Here is a 19,425-nt window from a genome sequence, read left to right as displayed (position 1 = left end):
ATTGGGATAAACATGAGGTGATAGTTTTCTAGGAGCACTAATAAGGCTAGGAAATACCATAATGGAAGGGTTCTAAGGAATATTGAGAATTGGAGGGTCTTTGGTCTACGTCCAAAGATCCTTGAAGATGACAGCACAGTAAATAGCATATGGAATTCTGGTCTTCATAAGTCTGGGCATTGCTTACAAGGGTAGGGAGGTACTGCTCCAATGTTATAAAACTTTCCTGACACTTCACTTGGAATACTATGTGTTGTTCTAATCACTACACCAGAGAAAAGATATGATGACACTGGATAGGGTGCAGAGGAGGTTCACCTGGATGTTGCCTGGGATACAGCATTTCAATTATGAGGAGAGGCTGGGCCATTTTCCCCTAGAATGAAGGAGTTTAGAGGGGACTAGATTGAGGTACATAAAATTGAGGGGTGTAGATAGGTTCACAGCAGAAAACCATTCCCATATCAGAGCTGGATAAAACTAGTGCACATGGATTTAGGATAAGGGCTAAGAAATTTGGAGAAGATTGGAGGGGAACCTTTTTTACCCAGAGGGTGTGAGTACTTGTAATACACTGCTTGGGAGGATGGTAGAAGCAGAATTGCTGAGAGCATTGAAGATGAGCACATGCCCAGGCATAGAATGTAAAGTGCCAATTGCTGGAAGACAGGATTAATATGGATGGGTACACGCTGGTCTGCACGCGCATGAAGGGCTGACTGGCCCATTCCCTTGCACTATGCAGTTATGACTTAATCTGTTGACGCAGCCAGTTCTTCTGTGCTTTGTTTCATGTGCAGGCATCCATGTAGAAACCGTGATTATCAGCGACAATATTAGAATCAGTGGACTGATCTGTCCTCGGGTGATCTTCAGTGGGAGTCATGCATTTGAATCTGTAGTAACTGCGATGCTTTTCCATTTCTGCCTGAAGGCTGAGTAGATTTAGAGAAAAGTACAACTGCAGTGCTCCCACTGTTAGCCTGGTAGAAATTATTTAATTTTCTATACACCAAGGATTGAACCCCGGTACATTACTTGTCTGCATGCCTCAGAAGCAATTGCCTCCAAGGTGTCTTGGAAATATAAATGTAATGAAGAAAAATATTCTGACGTGAAAGTGTTTTATCAGTCAATATTGGGTATTTTTATTGCTACTTTTTTTTGGCTGCAGGCACTCTGCATAAATGTATTTTGGTTCCTTTTTAAGAAACAACTTGTACATTGAACATCATGATAAATAATGTCAGTGTCACTTTCCAACTTTAAAGTTTTACCTGCATTCATTTTTCATTCATCTTTTCTTCGCTGTCAGTTAACCTTTAATAAATTGTACCTTGAATCAGTATCCCTCTCAGCTTAAATGATTTGTTACCACAGTCAACGCTGTGGTAAAAGCCAGCTTCTTCCAACTTCGAACCATAGCTAAAATCAAACCTTTCCTCAAATTCGACGACACAGAAAAAATCATTCACGCTTTCATTTCCTCCCGCCTAGACTACTGCAACTCCCTATACACTGGGATCAGCCAATCTTCCCTGTCCCGCCTGCAACTGGTCCAAAACGCCGCAGCGAGACTCCTGACGGGTACCCGTAAAAGGGACCACATCACCCCGATTCTGGCCTCTCTCCACTGGCTCCCTGTACGGTACAGAATCAACTTCAAGCTCCTCCTATTCACGTATAAAGCCCTAAATGGACACTCCCCCCCCTACATCAAAAATCTTCTAACCCCCCTCTCTAACTCCAGGTCCCTCAGATCGGCCGACTTGGGGCTATTCACTATCCCGCGGTCTAGGCTTAAACTCAGGGGTGACCGCGCTTTTGCGGTTGCAGCTCCTAGACTGTGGAACAGCATCCCTCTCCCGATCAGAACTGCCCCCTCCATCGACTCCTTTAAGTCCAGGCTCAAAACATATTTCTACTCCCTAGCGTTTGAGGCTCATTGAGGAGGCGCTGTGAACTGTTTGCGTACTACTGTATGTTTTCATTTTTTTTTTTTTTTCTATTGGAACCTAATCAAATGTACAGCACTTTGGTCAACGTGGGTTGTTTTTAAATGTGCTATACAAATAAAATTGACTTGACTTGACTTGACAATCCCATATAAAGCTTCTGAAATTTTATTTTAGAACCTTCCGTATAATACTTTTTATATTGGGTTTAGAAGTAACCATCTGACTTTCTATTTCTGTTGTTCAAGTAATTTATTAATTAACCAGATTGTGTTATGAATCTGTACTATCCACGTAACTATGGGGTTAATTTTGCAAACTCTATCCACTGCTAAAAGTGAAAACAATGGATTGAATTGAACAGCTAATTTTTGTTCATTAGTATTTTATGCAAATAATTTTTATTGCCTTGTAATTTTCTTTTCCCACAGTTCAAACAGTACTTTGTGAAGGTGGTGTTCCCCAGCGTCCTGTGGTGTTTGTTGATCGTCCTGAGCTTCTGCAAACTATCAGAAGTGAATTGTGTAATTTGAAAGTGGAGCCTGGCTGGATCACCTTATGTGGCATGGCAGGTTGTGGCAAGTCAGTCTTAGCAGCTGAATCTTTACGGGACCACAGAGTTATATCTGGTCAGTATTGTTGTTGCTGAGAACTTTCACACTCTTTGTTTGTCACTCTCCTCTGTAGGTTAATCTTACATTCAAAATTGTAAGCATCCTTTTTGAGTCTCCTGTACATTATGTATGCATCAAATCTTAGATCATTGTGTCCTTGTGCATTGGTCGAACACATATTATTGAGTGGTTAAAAATACAGTTCTTTATACCCGCACAAGTAGTAAAGAGCTTAGAAATGGAAGTTCAATTCTTTGCTTTGACATTGGTTCCTTGGTACAAGATTGATTTTAATATATTGATACTAATGCACAAATTTGTTCTGTACAAGCTGAGGCATGTTAATGACAATTATTTTAATTTGTCACTTAAAACCTTTTCACCATGAAAATGAGGGACTGCATGGAAGCCTCATTTACATATTTCATAGTTTTGACAATGGAAGATCTCAAATTAAGAGATGTTAATTGTTCTAATACTCTCTTAAGGACAGGATAAGAAGTATTCAAAATGTTCTGAAATTTATTTAGTGGTTATTGCTATATTAGGCAAATAACCAGTTCTTTTTTGATCAAAGAAACTCAATTCATCTCCTTTAACCATGTTGTCAAACAGGTAATGAACATGTTTGATAGAGTTGTAAGTTTTCCAAGCTTACTTAAAATATGCGTGTGGTAAAAACAAGCCAAATTTATATACGTGCTGTTTAATTAATCCAAAATGATTTTATTTCTTGAATATTCCAGTATATTAAAAGAGCAGACCGTGTGTTAATGCCAGGTATGTGGAAATTACCATGATTCCTTTATATTACGGTATGTTTTTTAATGTTAAAGGTTAGTCATTGCTCCCCATCTCTTGACACTAATGAACCAGAGAACACTAAAGGGGGATTTCCGTTCATTTTTGTGAAGGAATCAATGAAGTAAAGAAGAAGATTGAAAGGCCGATTCTGGTGTCTAGTTATCTCTGCTCGATTAAGTGTATGTTTCTTCCACAATTTTTTGTTAATTGAGAAAGAGATATAGCAGGTGGTGAAATGATTGAGCCAGAGGCTAAGGACACAGGGAGGATGCAGTTGTATCAGCAGGACACTGCAAGAAAGACCTGCTCACTTCTTGTCGACATTTGTTCATGTGGCACTTGGTGCCCACAGGTATATCTGTTCTTTTGTTTGACTCTGTGTCCTTCAGGTCCTCTGTTAAAGCTGTGTCCTTCAGGTTTATAACTACCAAAACATATTCATAATTTTATGAATAATTTTATTATCTGTTTATTGTACAGTGATGAAAAATATACAGATTAATGGATTCTGACAAGTGTATAAAGTTCTGGTATATAATACAAAAAAATATCACCTTGGCAGTTATCCCAGGGACATTTCTAGCTCTGCTTTTATCATTTTTTACACTTTTAAGTGCCACAGAATGCCTGTGCTGATAGTTCACTTGTAAGATAACATTTTCTCAAATCTGATGGCGCCTCAGATTCAGGAGACTGCATTTTTGCACCTTAACCACCTGATTCTCCTCACCTGCTCTCGCCTCTCCAGGCATCTGAATGAAATCACCACAAATTTTTCTCTTGTGGTTCTGTCTGCCCACTAAGGCACTGTCCTGTTAACCCAGTGCGAGATTATCAGGGTACAGAAAGCTGCATTGTGTAGTGCTGGAATATTTTTCAGTCAGAGAGTTGTGAATCTGTGGAATTCTCTGCCTCAGAAGGCAGTGGAAGCCAATTCTCTGAATGCATTCAAGAGAGAGCTGGATAGAGCTCTTAGGGATAGCGGAGTCAGGGGGTATGGGGAGAAGGCAGGAACATTGAGAATGATCAGCCATGATCACATTGAATGGCGGTGCTGGCTCGAAGGGCCGAATGGCCTCCTCCTGCACCTATTGTCTATTTGAGCTATCTGAAACTATGACTACGGTATCCTCTAAACATTTTGAGCTACTGTTGTGGGTAAATTGAACTTTGGCTCTATCTTTATCTCAATGTGATCTCCCAAATTCTGAATGTCAGTAAATGTGACAGAAGCTGCCTTGACTGGTAGATGTTTGTAGTCTGGAGCTATCATTTACCGGGATGAGGAGTTTGTTCCACAGTCTGCTCAAGTATTATTTACTTTTAGAAAGCTGCCTTTGTTGTGCTGGGTGAGGACAGGGCCAACATGTTTTTCAGTTGGACTATCATGCTGGCTTCTCCTGGCCTATGTCATCACACTGGCCCAGGATAGCTGGTTATGCTGGGAAGTGTTGCATCACACTTCGGCAAGAAGAATTATTTGCTAAATACACATGCATTATAATTGTTGTAATATACAAAATGGAAGTTTTAATTAATTGTACTTCAATACTTCAGCATTGTTGTATTGATTTTTTGATATGTTAGTACTTTGAGCAAAAAGCAAGTAGAATGAGGAAGTCAGCTGGGAAGCAGCATCTGTGGAGACAAAGGTTTGGTCGACTTTTCAGGTCAAGACCCTGCATCAGGACTGACAGCATCTGTAGACTCTGTGTCTCTGTTTGATTCATTCTTTCTGGATTGTAATTTGACAGAATGTTTTCCCGGAGGAGTACACTGGGTAGCAGTTGGGAAGCAAGATCGCGCTGGTATTCTGGTTAAACTACAGAATCTTTGCAGTCGATTTAATCAGGGATCCCAGACTTACCTAAATCCGCCTCTTAACATCGAAGAAGCCAGGGACCGACTCCGTTTCTTCATGGCACGTAAATATCCTCGGTAAGCAAAGTAAAAGTTTTTATTCTCAGTGTGAAATAGTCTGACCTAGAAAATTACCATATGAAAAGTAAACATGTCTCTGTGGTTTAGTTGGGAAGCCTTTTCTTGGTTTAGTATATTGAATTTTTGTTGCATGTGATTTTTTGCAGGGCATTGGGTGGCCTTAGCCTATTTCAATATGTAGAACAGTTTCATACTGTTATTAAATATAAACCAAGGCACAACATGCTGGAGTAACTCAGCGAGTCAGGCAGCACCCCTCAAGCACTTGGATTGGTGATGTTTCAGGGGGGGACCCTTCTTCAGTTCGATGGGTCAGTCTGAAGAAGGGTTGTGACCCAAAGTGTCACCTCCAGGGATGCTGCCTGGCCCCCTGCATCACTCTAGCACTTTGTGTCTTTTTTTGTAAACCAGCATCTGCAGTTCTTTGTTTCGACTACTGAAGCTAGACGTCAATGTCCATTAGTTAAAACTCTTTTCATGTTGTAATTAATAATTGACACATCTTCAAGAAATTAATTGGCAATGAATCTCTTTTACGTGCCCTAAAGTTCTCCATTTCTATTCTAATTCAGATCACTTTTGGTCCTTGATGATGTTTGGGACAACTGGGTGCTAAAGTGTTTTGATGTTCAATGTCGTGTTCTGATCACCAGCAGAGATATGAGCATATCTGAAGCAGTTGCAGGTAATGAGATTTTATTCCTAAAGTAATTGTTTTTTGTGTCCTATAATTTCTAGCACTTCTAAACTGGAACCTTTAAGAAATTAAAAAAATGTAATGCCTCGCTTTTTCTTCTGGCTTGTCCACTCCAAATTTCCAACGATTAAAGATAATGTTTAAATAAAGAAAATGTTGAAATTATGATTAAGGGATTATAGGTGCAGTTCCTTCCATTCCACCAATCTGCAATCCATGGATCACCACAAAAGAGTAACCATGTGAATCTGGTGCTGTATTATTTAAAGCTTCTGTATCTTCTGCCGGAGGGGAGCAGAGAGCAGAAGGAATGATCAGGTTGGGACAAGTCTGTCATTTAGTTGGCTGCTTTTCCGAGGGAGCGCGAGTGAAATGTCGATGGTTTCATTGATGGGAAATCTGGTGTGTTTGATGGACTGGGCTACATCTACAACTCTCTGCAATTTATTGCGGGATTGGGCAGAGTTGTTCCCAAACCAAGCTGTAATCCAACCCAACTGAATGCCTTTTGTGGTGCATCTGTAGAAGCTTGTAAGAGTCATTGAAGACATGCCAAATTTATTCAGTCTCCTCAGGAAATTGAGGCATTGGTGTGCCATCTTGGCTTCGCATCAATGTGGTTGGTTAACAGTTGATGGGGATAGAAGAGTGAACCAGGCAGACGTGATGGAAACAGTCCGCCGGGAATGCCTAGGGGGATGATATGTTGAGTTTGGATGAACAGCACCTCATATTTCGTTTGGGCAGCTTACAACCCAGCAGTCTGACTATTGATTTCTCTAACTTCACATAACCTTTGCAACTTCCCTCTCTCCGTCCCTACCCCACCCAAGTCGTTGTACTAGCTTCAAAGCTGTCTTGTTGAGTCTCATTGTCTGTAACTTGTTTTCACCTATGCCACAGCCTGTTCCCTTTATCATCGTTACATTTTTTTGCATATCTTTCAATGATTTGTTCTATATCTCTTTATATCACCATCCATATCTCTATTTACCTTTACCCTGACTCTTAGTCTGAAGTAGGGTCTCGACCCAAAATGTCACCTATTGATTTTCTCCAGAGATGCTACCTAACCCGCTGAGTTAATCCAACTTTTTGGTTCTATCTTCGGTTTAAACCAGCATCTGCAGTTCCTTCGTACACATATGTTTAGTTTAGTTTGGAGATATAATGTTGAAACAGGCCCTTCAGTCCATCAAATCCGTGCCGACTAGCGATCACTAGTATACACTAGTTCTATTTTACACACTTGGGGCAATTTGCAGAAGTCAATTAACCTGCACATCTTTGGAATGTCGCAGGAAATCGGAGCACCCGGAGAAAACCCAGATGATCACAGGGAGAACATACAAACTCCACACAGTTAGTTCCTGTAGTCGGGATCGAACATGGGTCACTGGCGCTGTGAAGCAGCAACTCTATTGCTGCGGCACTGTGCTGCCCTGGTGGGGATCCTTTGTGGAAATGTCAAAGATTGTTCCATGTTTTGCCGAGACTGGTGGAGTGGAAGGGGAACTCTTTGCTCTGTCCAGGAGAGAGGATGAGAGCAGAGATTCTAATCGTTCTCCACTGCCCTCCCCTCCCCACCCACTCTTCAACTTGCACTGAACTTGCTTTTATCTCTCTCGCAGTTCTGATGAAGGGTCTTTGATCCGAAGTGACAATTTTCTTATTTTCATTCCCTAGATGCTGCCTGACCTGCTGATGGTTTCCATCGCTTTATGTTTCTGTTAATGATTTCTAGTGTCTAGTCTTTTTAATGTTTTTAAAAGTGAATTGCACAGAGATGTTCAAGAAAATTTGTATTGAAGTGGTGGATTTGAAATCTGAAATCAAGTCCAAAAAAGGAATGTGCAGGAAGGAACTGCAGATGCTGCTTTACACCGAAGATAGACACAAAAAGCTGGAGTAGCTGAGTAACTCAGACCCGAAACGACACCTTTTCTCCAGAGACGTTGTACGACCCGCTGAGTTACTCCAGCTATTTGTGTCCAAAAAAGGAATGGAAGGTTGAGTTCAGAGAGATTAAAAGCGAGCAACTAAAAATATTTTTTAGAAGTCTCCGGCAGTTAAATCCTGATCGATGAAACTCAAAATTTCTAAGAATTTTCAGTGCTGTAATGTATTATTTGTTTAAAATACTTAAATGGAAGAAATCTGAAGACCCCTCCATTGTTCTAGCTTCTCCCCCCCCCCCACTCCCCACTCCTGCAATCAGTCTGACGAAGGGTCCCGACCCAAAACATCATCTATCCATGTTCTCCAGGCATGTTGCTTCACCTGTTGTGCTACTCCAGCATTTAGCGACTTGTTATTGTATAGCAAATAAAACGTGCATCTTAAATCAGAATGTCTGAATTATTATTTTTACCCAAAATGAGTTGCCCTCAAATTTATAAATACTGTTAGTGTCATGTATTTTAGCAATGAGTTCTGAGCCATTACAACAAACTATTTAGAATTTATTAGTGATCAAACTCCATTTGAGATACTTTATTCAGATATTCAGTATGTGGGCAACAAACCGCTTGGAGGTAATGCAGCACAGAATTATGGTCATGAGAGAGTATACTTCAAATAATCAAAAAGCTGTCTGATCAATACCCTAAAATGCCTCAGCATTACATCCCTGCTTTTATATTTTAGCATTTTAGCACTAGAATATAAAAGCAAGGATGTAATGTTGAGGCTTTATAGGGTACTGGTCTGACCATATTTGCTGTATTGTGGGCAGTGTTGGGCCACATATCTGAGGAGGGTTATGCTGGCATTGGAGAGGGCCCAGAGAAGGTTTACGAGAATTATCCCGGGGATGATTGGGTTAATGTTTGACGGCTTTGGCCCTGTACTTGCTGGAGTTTAGAAGGATGAGAGAGGGACCTCATTGACATTTACTGAATAATGAAAGGACTGGATAAAGTGGATGTGCAGAGGTATTTCCACTAGTGGGAGGGTCTAAGACCAGAGGACACAGATGTTTGTGCTGGGTCCCACGACAGGTACAAATGAAATAAGCAGGTGGATACTTTGTGCACTACTTTGCAGGAATTTCAAGTTAATTAAAAATTGGCAAATAAAAGATACAGTTAACTTGCATGAACGTGAAATTAGAGTCACAATCTTCTACTACCGTGGGTGTATTTGGGGAATTGATTTATTATTTCTGTTTTTTGGTAAGATTTTCTGTTGAGGACTAGAGTCTATTCAAAGATCGAATCTGCCTCACCATTAGGTACCTCTCTCGCCTGATGAAATGAGAATACAAGCAGACAATTACCATTCAAATGACATAGGATAGGCAGATTCCTGTTTATCTCTGAAAATCTCAAATCATCTTGGTTGTTATTGAATCGTGATTCCAATCAGCCTTACGAATTAGATAAGTAAATCCTACAGATAAACACTCATTAAACTTTAAAAAATGTTTTGCAGGGAATAAATTCCTCATTTTGGTGCAAAGTGGCCTGAGCAATGATGAAGGATTGGAAATACTAGCACGTTTTGTTAATTTGAAGGTCTCCTGTTTGCCAGATGAAGCACACACCATAGTGCAGGAGTGCAAAGGTAAGTCATCTAAAGGAGAATGGGAACTAAATGGATTGCTTTGCAAGTAAGAAACAACACTGGATAGAATTGGAGAGAAGCTATAACCAAAAAGACAGATTATGCCTGCGTTTTCTTTAGCTACAAGAATAGCTAAATGGGAGCAGTTATTTTGCATTGTGTAGGAAGGAACTGCAGATGCTGGTTTACACCGAAGATAGACACAAAATGCTGGAGTAACTCAGTGGGACAGGCAGCATGTCTGGAGAAAAGGAATAGAAAGGATGTTTCGGGTGCAGTCCGACGAAGGGTCCCGACCCGAAACGTCCCGACCCGAAACGTCCCCCATTCCTTCTCTCCAGAGATGCTGCCTGTCCTGCTGAGTTACTCCAGCAGTTTATGTTTGTCTTCAGTTACTTGCATTGCTACGTTGTTATTTTGCATTGGTGCTGCAGTATTTAGCTTTACCACTGAATGGCAGTGTAACACAGTTTTGAAGCTCGTTTCTTTTCGTAAAGCAATACGTAATTATGGTAATGTTGGATTTTGTTGAATTGTAAAATGATAACTTCCTGCACAGTACTTGTGTATCTGAAGATCAGTATAATATATATAGATTAATATTGAAACTACTGTGTGTCATAAGACAAAGTTGCATGATTTAAATCACTCATAGGATGAAGTTTTGAAATACATGCCAATCAAAAACTGAATTTTAGCATTAACTTATCATTCTTAATTTCATTATAACTTTGGCAAATAATATTGCCAGTTTAATGGATATTGAGATCCAATTATATAACTTCAGCTGTATGATTTGAATGCATTTTGCAGGAGAATTTAGTTTCATGTATTTTTCTAAGGAATACATCTCGATTCCATTTTCTTTATAATGTAAGTGCCTTTTACTTAAGCAATAAATTGTTAAATTCAGAATACTACCTTTGGAGTGTCAGTTGATTCATACTTCAAATATTATAACAATGTTATGCGGAACAGACACTTCCTATGTGTTGAACGCGTGTTCAGGGCGGGCTTAAAGAAGTAATCGAATCACATTTACTGGAGCTGAATCTTTCCAGCTTCTTAATTGAGCACTATAAACAAATGCATTTGGTTTTGTGGGTTAGAAAGGAAGCAATCTCTAAAGTAAGTTGGGGAAAAAAGATACTGGCCTGTAATTTGTGGAGTAACACTGGAAAATGTTTACCTCCAGTTTTCACTGAGAGCAACATCTGGTATTTACATCTGTGCAGTTAAACCTGGAATCCAGCAAATGCTGTCAGTGATACCCATCTCTTCCATCAGCTGCACTGTTTCACTATCAAAAAAAGAAAAAATGTTAAGCTTTACTCAATTATGAGTAAAGGAGTTTTTAGTGGCTTACTAAATCCAAGTGCTGCTAAGCAATATACTAGTCTTTAAAAAAACCTACTGCTGAAGTGAAGACTACCATTCTCTCAAAAGATTTTAAAAGTTGGTTGATTTCATTTTTCAAAGCTTGCGGTATTTTAATTTCTCACTTAATCCTATACGTATTTCCAATCTTTGTTTGGATTTCTGCAAATTCTAATAGTATGAATTATAATCCTCGCCTTTTACCTGCTGCATTACTGTGGATGATAAATGTTCAATATGGTTGACTGACACACCTGCCTCCTGCCTCTCCCAGTACAAGATGCAACACATATCCTAAAAATAGTTCCAAACTCAAAGTGACATTGTGTTTAAGGAAATCTATGCTCTGGAGCCTGCTAAAACATTTTGCATTGCTTTAATTGAGGTCCATGGTGAGTAACTTTCTATCTGTAATAAAAACTGGGCCAATATGTTTTATGTCATGTCGTGTTCTTGTCTTTGTAAATTTGTGTATAATTAACTAGTGTGCAACTTTATGCTAATCAACACTGACCTGCTTTTCTGGTATATATAAAATATTCTTCATACCACATATTCTGCCAATCACACTTCAAGCTGACAAACTCAAATTTCCATGTTACAATTCAAAAGAAGTACGATGAAAACCATAAGTATGAAGATGAAAAAGAATGCAGATGTTGGAATCTGGACCAAAAATGAGATCCTGGAAGAATGCAGTGGGTTAAGCAGCATCTCTCGAGGCTAAGATATAAATCAAGTTTTAGGCCGAGACCCTGCGTCAGGTCTGAGCAGGAAGGAGAACGATTGCTAATATATAGAAGTACTAGATGGAGGGGTGTGTGGGAGATTGTTAGGTGATCAGTGAAATCAGACTGAGAGGGGTGTTGGACAGATGGAATCCAGTGGGGGAAGGGAATGTGATAGGTGAACAAGAAAAGGTGGTCATGTGAGTGTGTTAGGGAGCAGAAGACTGGGGTGCGGGTTACTTCAAATTGGCAAATTCAATATTCATTCCATTGGGCTGTAAGCTACCCAAGTGAAATATGAGATGTTGTTCTTCCAATTTGTATTTGGCCTCTTTGTAGCAATGGAGAAGGCCGAGGACAGACTGATTGGGATGGAGAGTTAAAAGCTCAAGATGGCTGAGGCAGAATGTGCTGGTGCTCTGCAATGTGGTTGCCTAGTCTATACTTGGTTTCTCCAATGTTGGAAAGCCACATTATAAGCACTGAACGCAGTAGACCAGGTTGGAAGTGATACGGGTTATCAAACATGATCCCACCATTGTTCACACTTGTCCCTTTCTCCCACTTTCTGCTTTTCGCTGGCACCACTCTATTCGTGACCCCTTCATCGCTCCCCAACCACCGCTGCTTATCATCTGGCATTTATCCCAGTAATTGTAGTGGATGCAACACCCATCCCTACACTTCTTCGTGGTCAATTACATTCAGTAGTTGCGATGTTGCCTCTTCCACATTGATGAAACCAAGTGTAGACTAAGTGACTCTTTTGCAAAGTGCCTGGACTCCTTCAGCAGTAGCCATCTTGAGCCACCGATCACATGTCATTGTTAACTTTCCTTCCCACTCCCACACCATGCTATCTATCCTCGGCCCTCTCCATTCTTAAATATAAATTGGAAGAACAACATCTCACATTCCACTTGCCTAATGGTATGAACATTGAATTTTCCAATTTCACATAACCCACAGCCGTGGCATTCTCCGAAACACACTCACCTGCCCACCTTGTTTTCTTCTGTAGTTGTTTTACTTTCCCATCCCCTCCCCAATTCGATTCTATCAACCTATTGTCCCCTCAGTTACCAGCCTACGCACACACACACTGCCGTGCTATAAACCTTTCATCTCATTGCAGCCCTGATGCAGAGATTTCAATCTGAAACGTTGACCAACACCTTTTGCCTCCACAGATGCTAACTGATCTGTTGAGTCCATTCATCTTGTCGTTCATATATCTGCTCCACCTTTTCTCCTAGTGAAAACTGCCATGCATCTCTCTTTCCCAGTTCTGACAAAAGACTGCTGATCTGAAACATTGACTTCTTTTTTTCCACAGATGTTGCCTGACCTGCTGGGTTTTCCAGCATTTTCTGTTTTTATTTCAGCCTTTTCATAATCTGAAATTATTTTTAATTTTCATTCCATTTAGAAGCTTTACCCTAGGTAGAAGGAAGTAGCTTTCAAATGGTTGCCGAGACAGTTGCAGTATTTCTAACTGCTCTCTCCTGAGCAAGTAAACTATTGTTTCATCGTATGGACTCATTTATTCAAATTTGGCAAAAAAAATTATCTTTCAATATTGCTGTAATAGGATTTGAATTGTAATTGGAATTGTTTATTCCTTCGTGTACTATATTTTCTCTCCCACTTCATCTAATTGGAATTAATTGGCATTGTTTGAAAATAGGTCAAAGGACCAGGAAAATACAAGAACTCGCCAAAGTCTTGCTCTAGGCCATGTAATGTCATTCTTATTTTCACTTACACATGGGGAACAAATAGCAGTTCACTGAACAGAAAACAGAATCAAACAGCACCGGAGCAATTTCACTTTCTCGTTTGTTATTTATTTGAGAGCCATTTTGTTAACAACAATGAAAATAGCCCTTGACACACTTCCATAATTTGTCCATTTGACTTTTCTCAAACAGCTATAAACTGGAGCAATGAGATTCTAGTGCACCGGTTTTCTAGCCTTTTGTGACAGATGGTGCTGCAGGAGCTTAGCATGATGTATATGCAGAGAACATAGCAATGCTTCATAGCAATGTTTAATGGAGAACTGCAAAACAAAGGGCCTCTCTCTTGTGGATGATTAGAAAGTTCTTGCGATATTAACTTGAGGACAGTGGTGGTCTTTACTGTCAGTAATAAGGCAATAAAAATATCGAATTTGTTTTGTGGACTATGATACATATCTAAGGCAATGTGTTTGAAATCTTTTACTGACAAGTGAAACTGCTTGGAGTAAAACACATTTTGATGAGGTGCTGCAGAGTTTTAATCAATAATTTAATTGGACTTTTGTGATACCTTTCTTTCTTCCTTGAGGTCCAGCTATGAAGAAATTTGGCACTTTGAATTGTGTCCAATGCCACCTCAGATTATTGAACGCCAGAGTTTTGGCCTTCATAGTTTTTTCTCTGGATGTGAATATAATAATTTTCACCTTGAGAAGATTATGTTACGATGTGTTCATATTCCAGTTCTTTAAATAGAAACACTCTTCTGGACAAATGGTAAAAGTGCTCAGCTAACAATATTAAATTATGGCACTGAGTATGATTTATTTATTCACATTTGTTCGTTTCAATTGTTGGTTGTTGTTAATTCCAGGAAATTCTCTGCTTCCTGGAGCATCCATCTTTAAGCTTTAAGCCTGAGAAACTCAGATGTCACAAATTATTTTCTTCCTTTAACATTGGAATGCTTACAAATATACAATTTTTAAAAAAACATGTGCAATAACACACTAGCCTTCATTTGGCTATCATTCACCTGTAACAAAAATCAGATTGTTGCAAAGAAGTACGATTCACATTATTTTCCCACCCTCTTTTCCAATTTTCTCTTGTTCCCTCGCCTTGTTCCTATCGGCAATGACTCTTTCCTGAAGTACAGTTCAGGAGCTGAAGACTCAAATACTGAAATTCGATTGTGGCAGACACTCTCACTTAAAAAATGAGTTGAGACTCCAGATAACATTGGGAGATAAATGCAAGGTAAAGTTCACCAAAAAAGGATTTGAATTAGAAGTATGTGTGACATGACCACCGAAGCGAATTACAGTAAAACTCCAATAAGACAGCACCTAACCACTTCAATGGTACTGAATGGGCAGATTTTCCAGACGTAGGATGTTATTCTTAGTAAAATCCCAACACACTTTTAATTCACTTTTTGATGTACAATACGTTTTCCAGTGAGCCAATTGACGTTAAATGGAATACGGTATACGGAACCTGTATATTTTAAAGGTAGCGAGGAAAATGGAGTTTAAAGGAAGTATGCTAATTAGATCCCAGTTAACAGATGCTGAACCATCGGGAATTTTGAACAATCTTTGACAGATTATCGGAGTTTTACTGTAGTCTTGAATGCTCTTATGTAGTTATAAAGAGAAGTACCTGCCTATACTGCTCTTCCCTTTTACACTTTGCAGCCCCAGTGCTAATCTCTTTTGCAGTCAACGGGTTCATTCAAAAATAATCATTCTTTCCTACTAAAAATGTAAAGCTTCTTTCATAGTGCTGGTCTACATTATGTTTGTAATCAAATTATTATAACTTCTTGGCATCTTGAGGTTTTGGGATGAGGTTCAAGTATCAGAGATGCAGTAAGGAGGAGAGAATTTCAGGCAATGGAGACGGTAAATCAAAATCATGGAGCTCTGAATGGTTTGGGCAGGTAAATTAATGAACAGCAGATGTTTGCGTTACGTGGCAAATAGGGAAAGACTTTTGGACTGCAGGGCATAATATTAAATTTGAGGTTTTAGCAGCTCAGTACAGGCGACAGTGTGGAATCAAGAAAGGGAATTGTGTTAAATCTCTATTCTTGTTGAGTAAGGGTGTGGGTAAGACTTTATCTGGTGTATTTGGTAATGGTTCAAGATAAGTTAACTTGGCTGGCATCTTGTAAAAGGTCATGGCTTGGTTGAAGAGATGAAGTGCCAGAGTATGTGTTCACATTCGGAAATCTAAATGAAACAGATTCTGATCTGATTGAGATTATCACCATGGATCGCAGGTTTAAGCAGAGATTAGAGAACGAGTTGGGATTTAAATTATTTTACTTCTGGGCTATAATGTTTATTGAATAGATTGTTTGGAGAAGCAGAGGAGGAAGATAATGTGGAAGGGGATAGGCTATTAAGGGAATGAATGATTGAATGGCCTTAATTTTTTGAAGCTGGTTATGGTTTTTCCTAGAACTGCATTTTACATTATTAAAGTTTAAATTGTCTTTTCCAGATATAGTGATTAAGATCTAGTAGTCATTTCATTCCAAATGCCCACCATCCGCAATTAGAAAACATAATGCTAAAGGTCAGCATACAAAAATAGACACAAAGTGCTGTGGTAACCCAGTGGGTAACCCTATGTGGGAGAAGTCTGCTTGAGTTGCTCTTGCATTTCTGTTCTCCGTGGAATCCTTTGTTAGCCGTAAGCATTCTTGGTCTGTGCCAAATTATTGAGCCAAACTGGATTAGGAAACTTGGAGTAGAGGCCATGGAAGATTCAGTTTGCTTTGATAATCATGGGAAAAATTATTTAATTGATCAGAGCTTGTTTAAAAATTAGCTTTAATCATAATGTGATACATTGTTTGCCAACATAATAACTGACCTTTTCATGGCTCTAGCTTTATAAAATAACACCACATTTTGTTCTCTGTTTATTTTCCATTTTGCACCACCTACGGTATTATTTGCCCGGATGGCACATATAACATAATTTTTCACAGCATCTTGATGCACGTGGCAATAATAAACCAATACCAATAATCTAGCTATTTTTCGGAAATACTTTAATTGGAAACATGTATTAATATTTTTCAGGTTCTCCTCTGGTTGTCTCCCTTATTGGTGCTTTGTTGAGAGAATTTCCAAATCGTTGGGCTTATTACCTCAAACAGCTGCAGAGTAAACAGTTCAAAAGAATTCGTAAGTCATCCTCCTATGATTATGAGGCACTCGATGAGGCTATGGCAATTAGCATTGAGGTATTGGAGCAGGACCATAGAGAATACTACAAGGACCTCTCTATACTTAAAAAAGATGTGAAAGTACCAACTAAGGCAAGTTCTACTCTCTTCTAATAATATGTGAATTTGCATTTAAAAGTTTGATACCTGTGATTTTTCATTAGCAGGTGGTAATATGTGGGAGAAGTCTGCATTGAGTTGACTTGTGTTTATATCCATCTTGGGATCATTTGCTAGTTGTAAGCGATTCTTGGTCTTTGCCAAATTATTAGGCCAAAGTGGCTCAGGAAACTTGCCGTAGAGGCCTGAACATTCTTTGATCTATCTAAGTATTTCTAAAGCTGTAAATAAAATTCTAGTCAGTTCCTGAAATCTCCTCACAGAGAGAGTGCACAGACTGCAAATGAACATTCAAGGCACTTATAGTGGCTTAGAATTTTAGATGGCACGCTAGTTAGCACCAATGCCTCACAGCTCCAGAGTTCAATCTTGACCCCTTTGCTATTCTTCAGATTCTGCATTTTCTCTTCCATGTTCCAAAAGTTAATTGGCTGCTACAAATTATCCCGTAATATGGATTAATGTCAAAGGAAAAAAGGTGAGTTGATGAGCACGTGAGAACAAGTATGAACAAGTCATAGGGAAATAAAGAGTGGGAAAATAGTACTGATGATAGCTTCTTTGGAAGCTGGCATGGGTTGAATGGCATCTTGTGTTATTAGTACCAAATAAGATAATGCATCTTCTTGGTCCACTATATTCAAAGCAAGTGGGAGAATATAATTGACATTTTAATATACGTTTACAGGCAATTGTATGTTATGCCAGTATCCCGTAGGCACAAGAAAAGGAGACGGGTGGTGATGCAGCCAAGCATGTCTTGTTGGTTTTCAGCTACTGGTAAATTGGCAGATGCTGCTGGAAAACCAGACCCTCTACTTCCATGGATAGTTATCACTTTTGGACAAGGTGTAAACATGTGAATAAGTCGGCTGATTTCTATTATGTGACCTGGAGGGCACTTTCTGATATTAAGTTTATTTAATTGGGAGCTCTGAGTAAATAGTAAACTCTGTAATGTTCTTTACAGATGGCGGTATGAAGTTACTGAAAAGACGCACTGAAAATTTAATTGTAATTTCATTTGCTGCATTGTGGAATGAGCAGAATTATCTGTAGAATAGTTTCTGTTTATATTTATTCAAACTTATCACTTCTGTCATGGGCCATTTTGAAACTTGCCTGTAGTGAGCAGTGGAGTTTGATTACATCAATCCTTTTGACAGCCTTTCGAAAATAGGTAATTGTGGATAGTGCAAAGAAAACTGGTTCTTAAACATAATGAAAATGAATTATTCTGAAGAAAACTGTGGAATTGCATATAATATGATTCATTTTATACATTGATAAAACATTACCAATAAATCTGTCAAGATGATGTGGAGATACATTTGGCCACCTTATATTACAATAATCTAACTGAACTGAAGTAATTGTCTCCTGGATGGATCAAAACTTTTCACATAACACCGTTTTCACTCTAGCGCGGTGCCTCAGTGTGCAAGTGGTTTGATAGCGGTCAATCAAAGTAAGAACCGAGAAGACAAAATACATTTTGCTTGCATTTTTGTGGACTTGGGTGAATGCAAATTTGCTGTATATTTTGACATCTTTCAGCGTGATTCATCCATTATATTTGTTAGAGTGAGGTCTGCCTTTTAATTTGTTTTTCAACTAACTAGAACCATCCCTGCAAGTATACCAATCAAATGCCAAAGAGTTCTCATTTTTTGCTTTACAATACATATTGCCATATGTTTTCAAAGATGTTTTGAATTTTGGTGTATGAATCTGGGATATTAAACACTTAGAACTTCAGATAAAATTTGTATAGGTCTTGATCAAAGGAAGTGGGGCATATATATTGATTGATGCTTGCAATTAATTTTCTTTAGAGGAATAAAAATTTTGAAATGTCTTGTGATATTTATTATTGTGATCTTTCATATCTTGAACAGGTTCTGTGTATTCTGTGGGAAATGGATGTGGAAGAAGTGGAAGATATTTTACAAGTTTTTGTCAACAAATCTTTACTATTCTGTGACCGAAACAAGAGATCCTTTCGGTATTACCTGCATGATTTACAATTGGACTTTCTGACTGAACAAAATCAAGATCAACTTATGGTAGATCTTATTTCTATAAACATCTTGTCCTGTTCGTCATTTTGCATGCTTGACTTCTTGTCTACATTAGTTTTACTTTAATTAACTAACTGGGTGGAACTGTTGTACAGTTGTTAGAGTTGCTGCCTCAGCACCAAAGAACCAGGTTCGATCGTGACCTCGGGTGCTGTCTCCCTGTGACCAGGGAGTTTGCTTGTTTTCCCTGTGACCACATGGGTTTCCTCCAGATGTAAAGGTATCCCCCCACGTCCCAATGACATGCAGATGTAGGTTAAATGGCCTTCATAAATTGCCCCCAGAGTGTAAAGTGGGATAACATAGAACTAGTCTGAAGGGATTAGTGATGGTTGGCGTGGACTCAGTGGGCCTAAGGCCTGTTTTCATGCTGCATCACTAAACTATTCGAATGCATGTGCACAGAAATATTGCATTTCCAAAGAGGTGCCAGATATTTTGGATATTACTCACAAAATGTTTACAAAGTCACTTGAGATTACAATCATTTATGTTTGATGGACAAGAGGCAGCAAAGGTGAAAAATAATAAAAAAATACCGTGCCATCTATACCGAGC

At 39.0% G+C, this 19,425-nt stretch overlaps 1 protein-coding gene across 8 annotated transcripts in view; it reads left to right on the top strand.

Annotated features, from left to right (window-relative positions):
* Nucleotides 1–19,425, top strand: part of apaf1 (apoptotic peptidase activating factor 1) — a 158,878-nt gene that overhangs the window by 12,508 nt on the left and 126,945 nt on the right. For all 8 annotated transcript variants that reach the window (XM_078419849.1, XM_078419847.1, XM_078419848.1 and 5 more), the window contains 6 exons: nucleotides 2,387–2,584; nucleotides 5,128–5,311; nucleotides 5,887–5,999; nucleotides 9,444–9,575; nucleotides 16,521–16,759; nucleotides 18,685–18,852. In XM_078419849.1, the coding sequence (XP_078275975.1) occupies nucleotides 2,387–2,584; nucleotides 5,128–5,311; nucleotides 5,887–5,999; nucleotides 9,444–9,575; nucleotides 16,521–16,759; nucleotides 18,685–18,852 (1,034 nt within the window). The remainder of the gene's footprint in view (nucleotides 1–2,386; nucleotides 2,585–5,127; nucleotides 5,312–5,886; nucleotides 6,000–9,443; nucleotides 9,576–16,520; nucleotides 16,760–18,684; nucleotides 18,853–19,425) is intronic.

This window comes from Rhinoraja longicauda, chromosome 23 (assembly GCF_053455715.1).
Source record: "Rhinoraja longicauda isolate Sanriku21f chromosome 23, sRhiLon1.1, whole genome shotgun sequence".
NCBI classification, from domain to species: Eukaryota; Metazoa; Chordata; class Chondrichthyes; order Rajiformes; family Arhynchobatidae; genus Rhinoraja; species Rhinoraja longicauda.
This window is presented reverse-complemented; position numbering and strand designations above follow the sequence as displayed.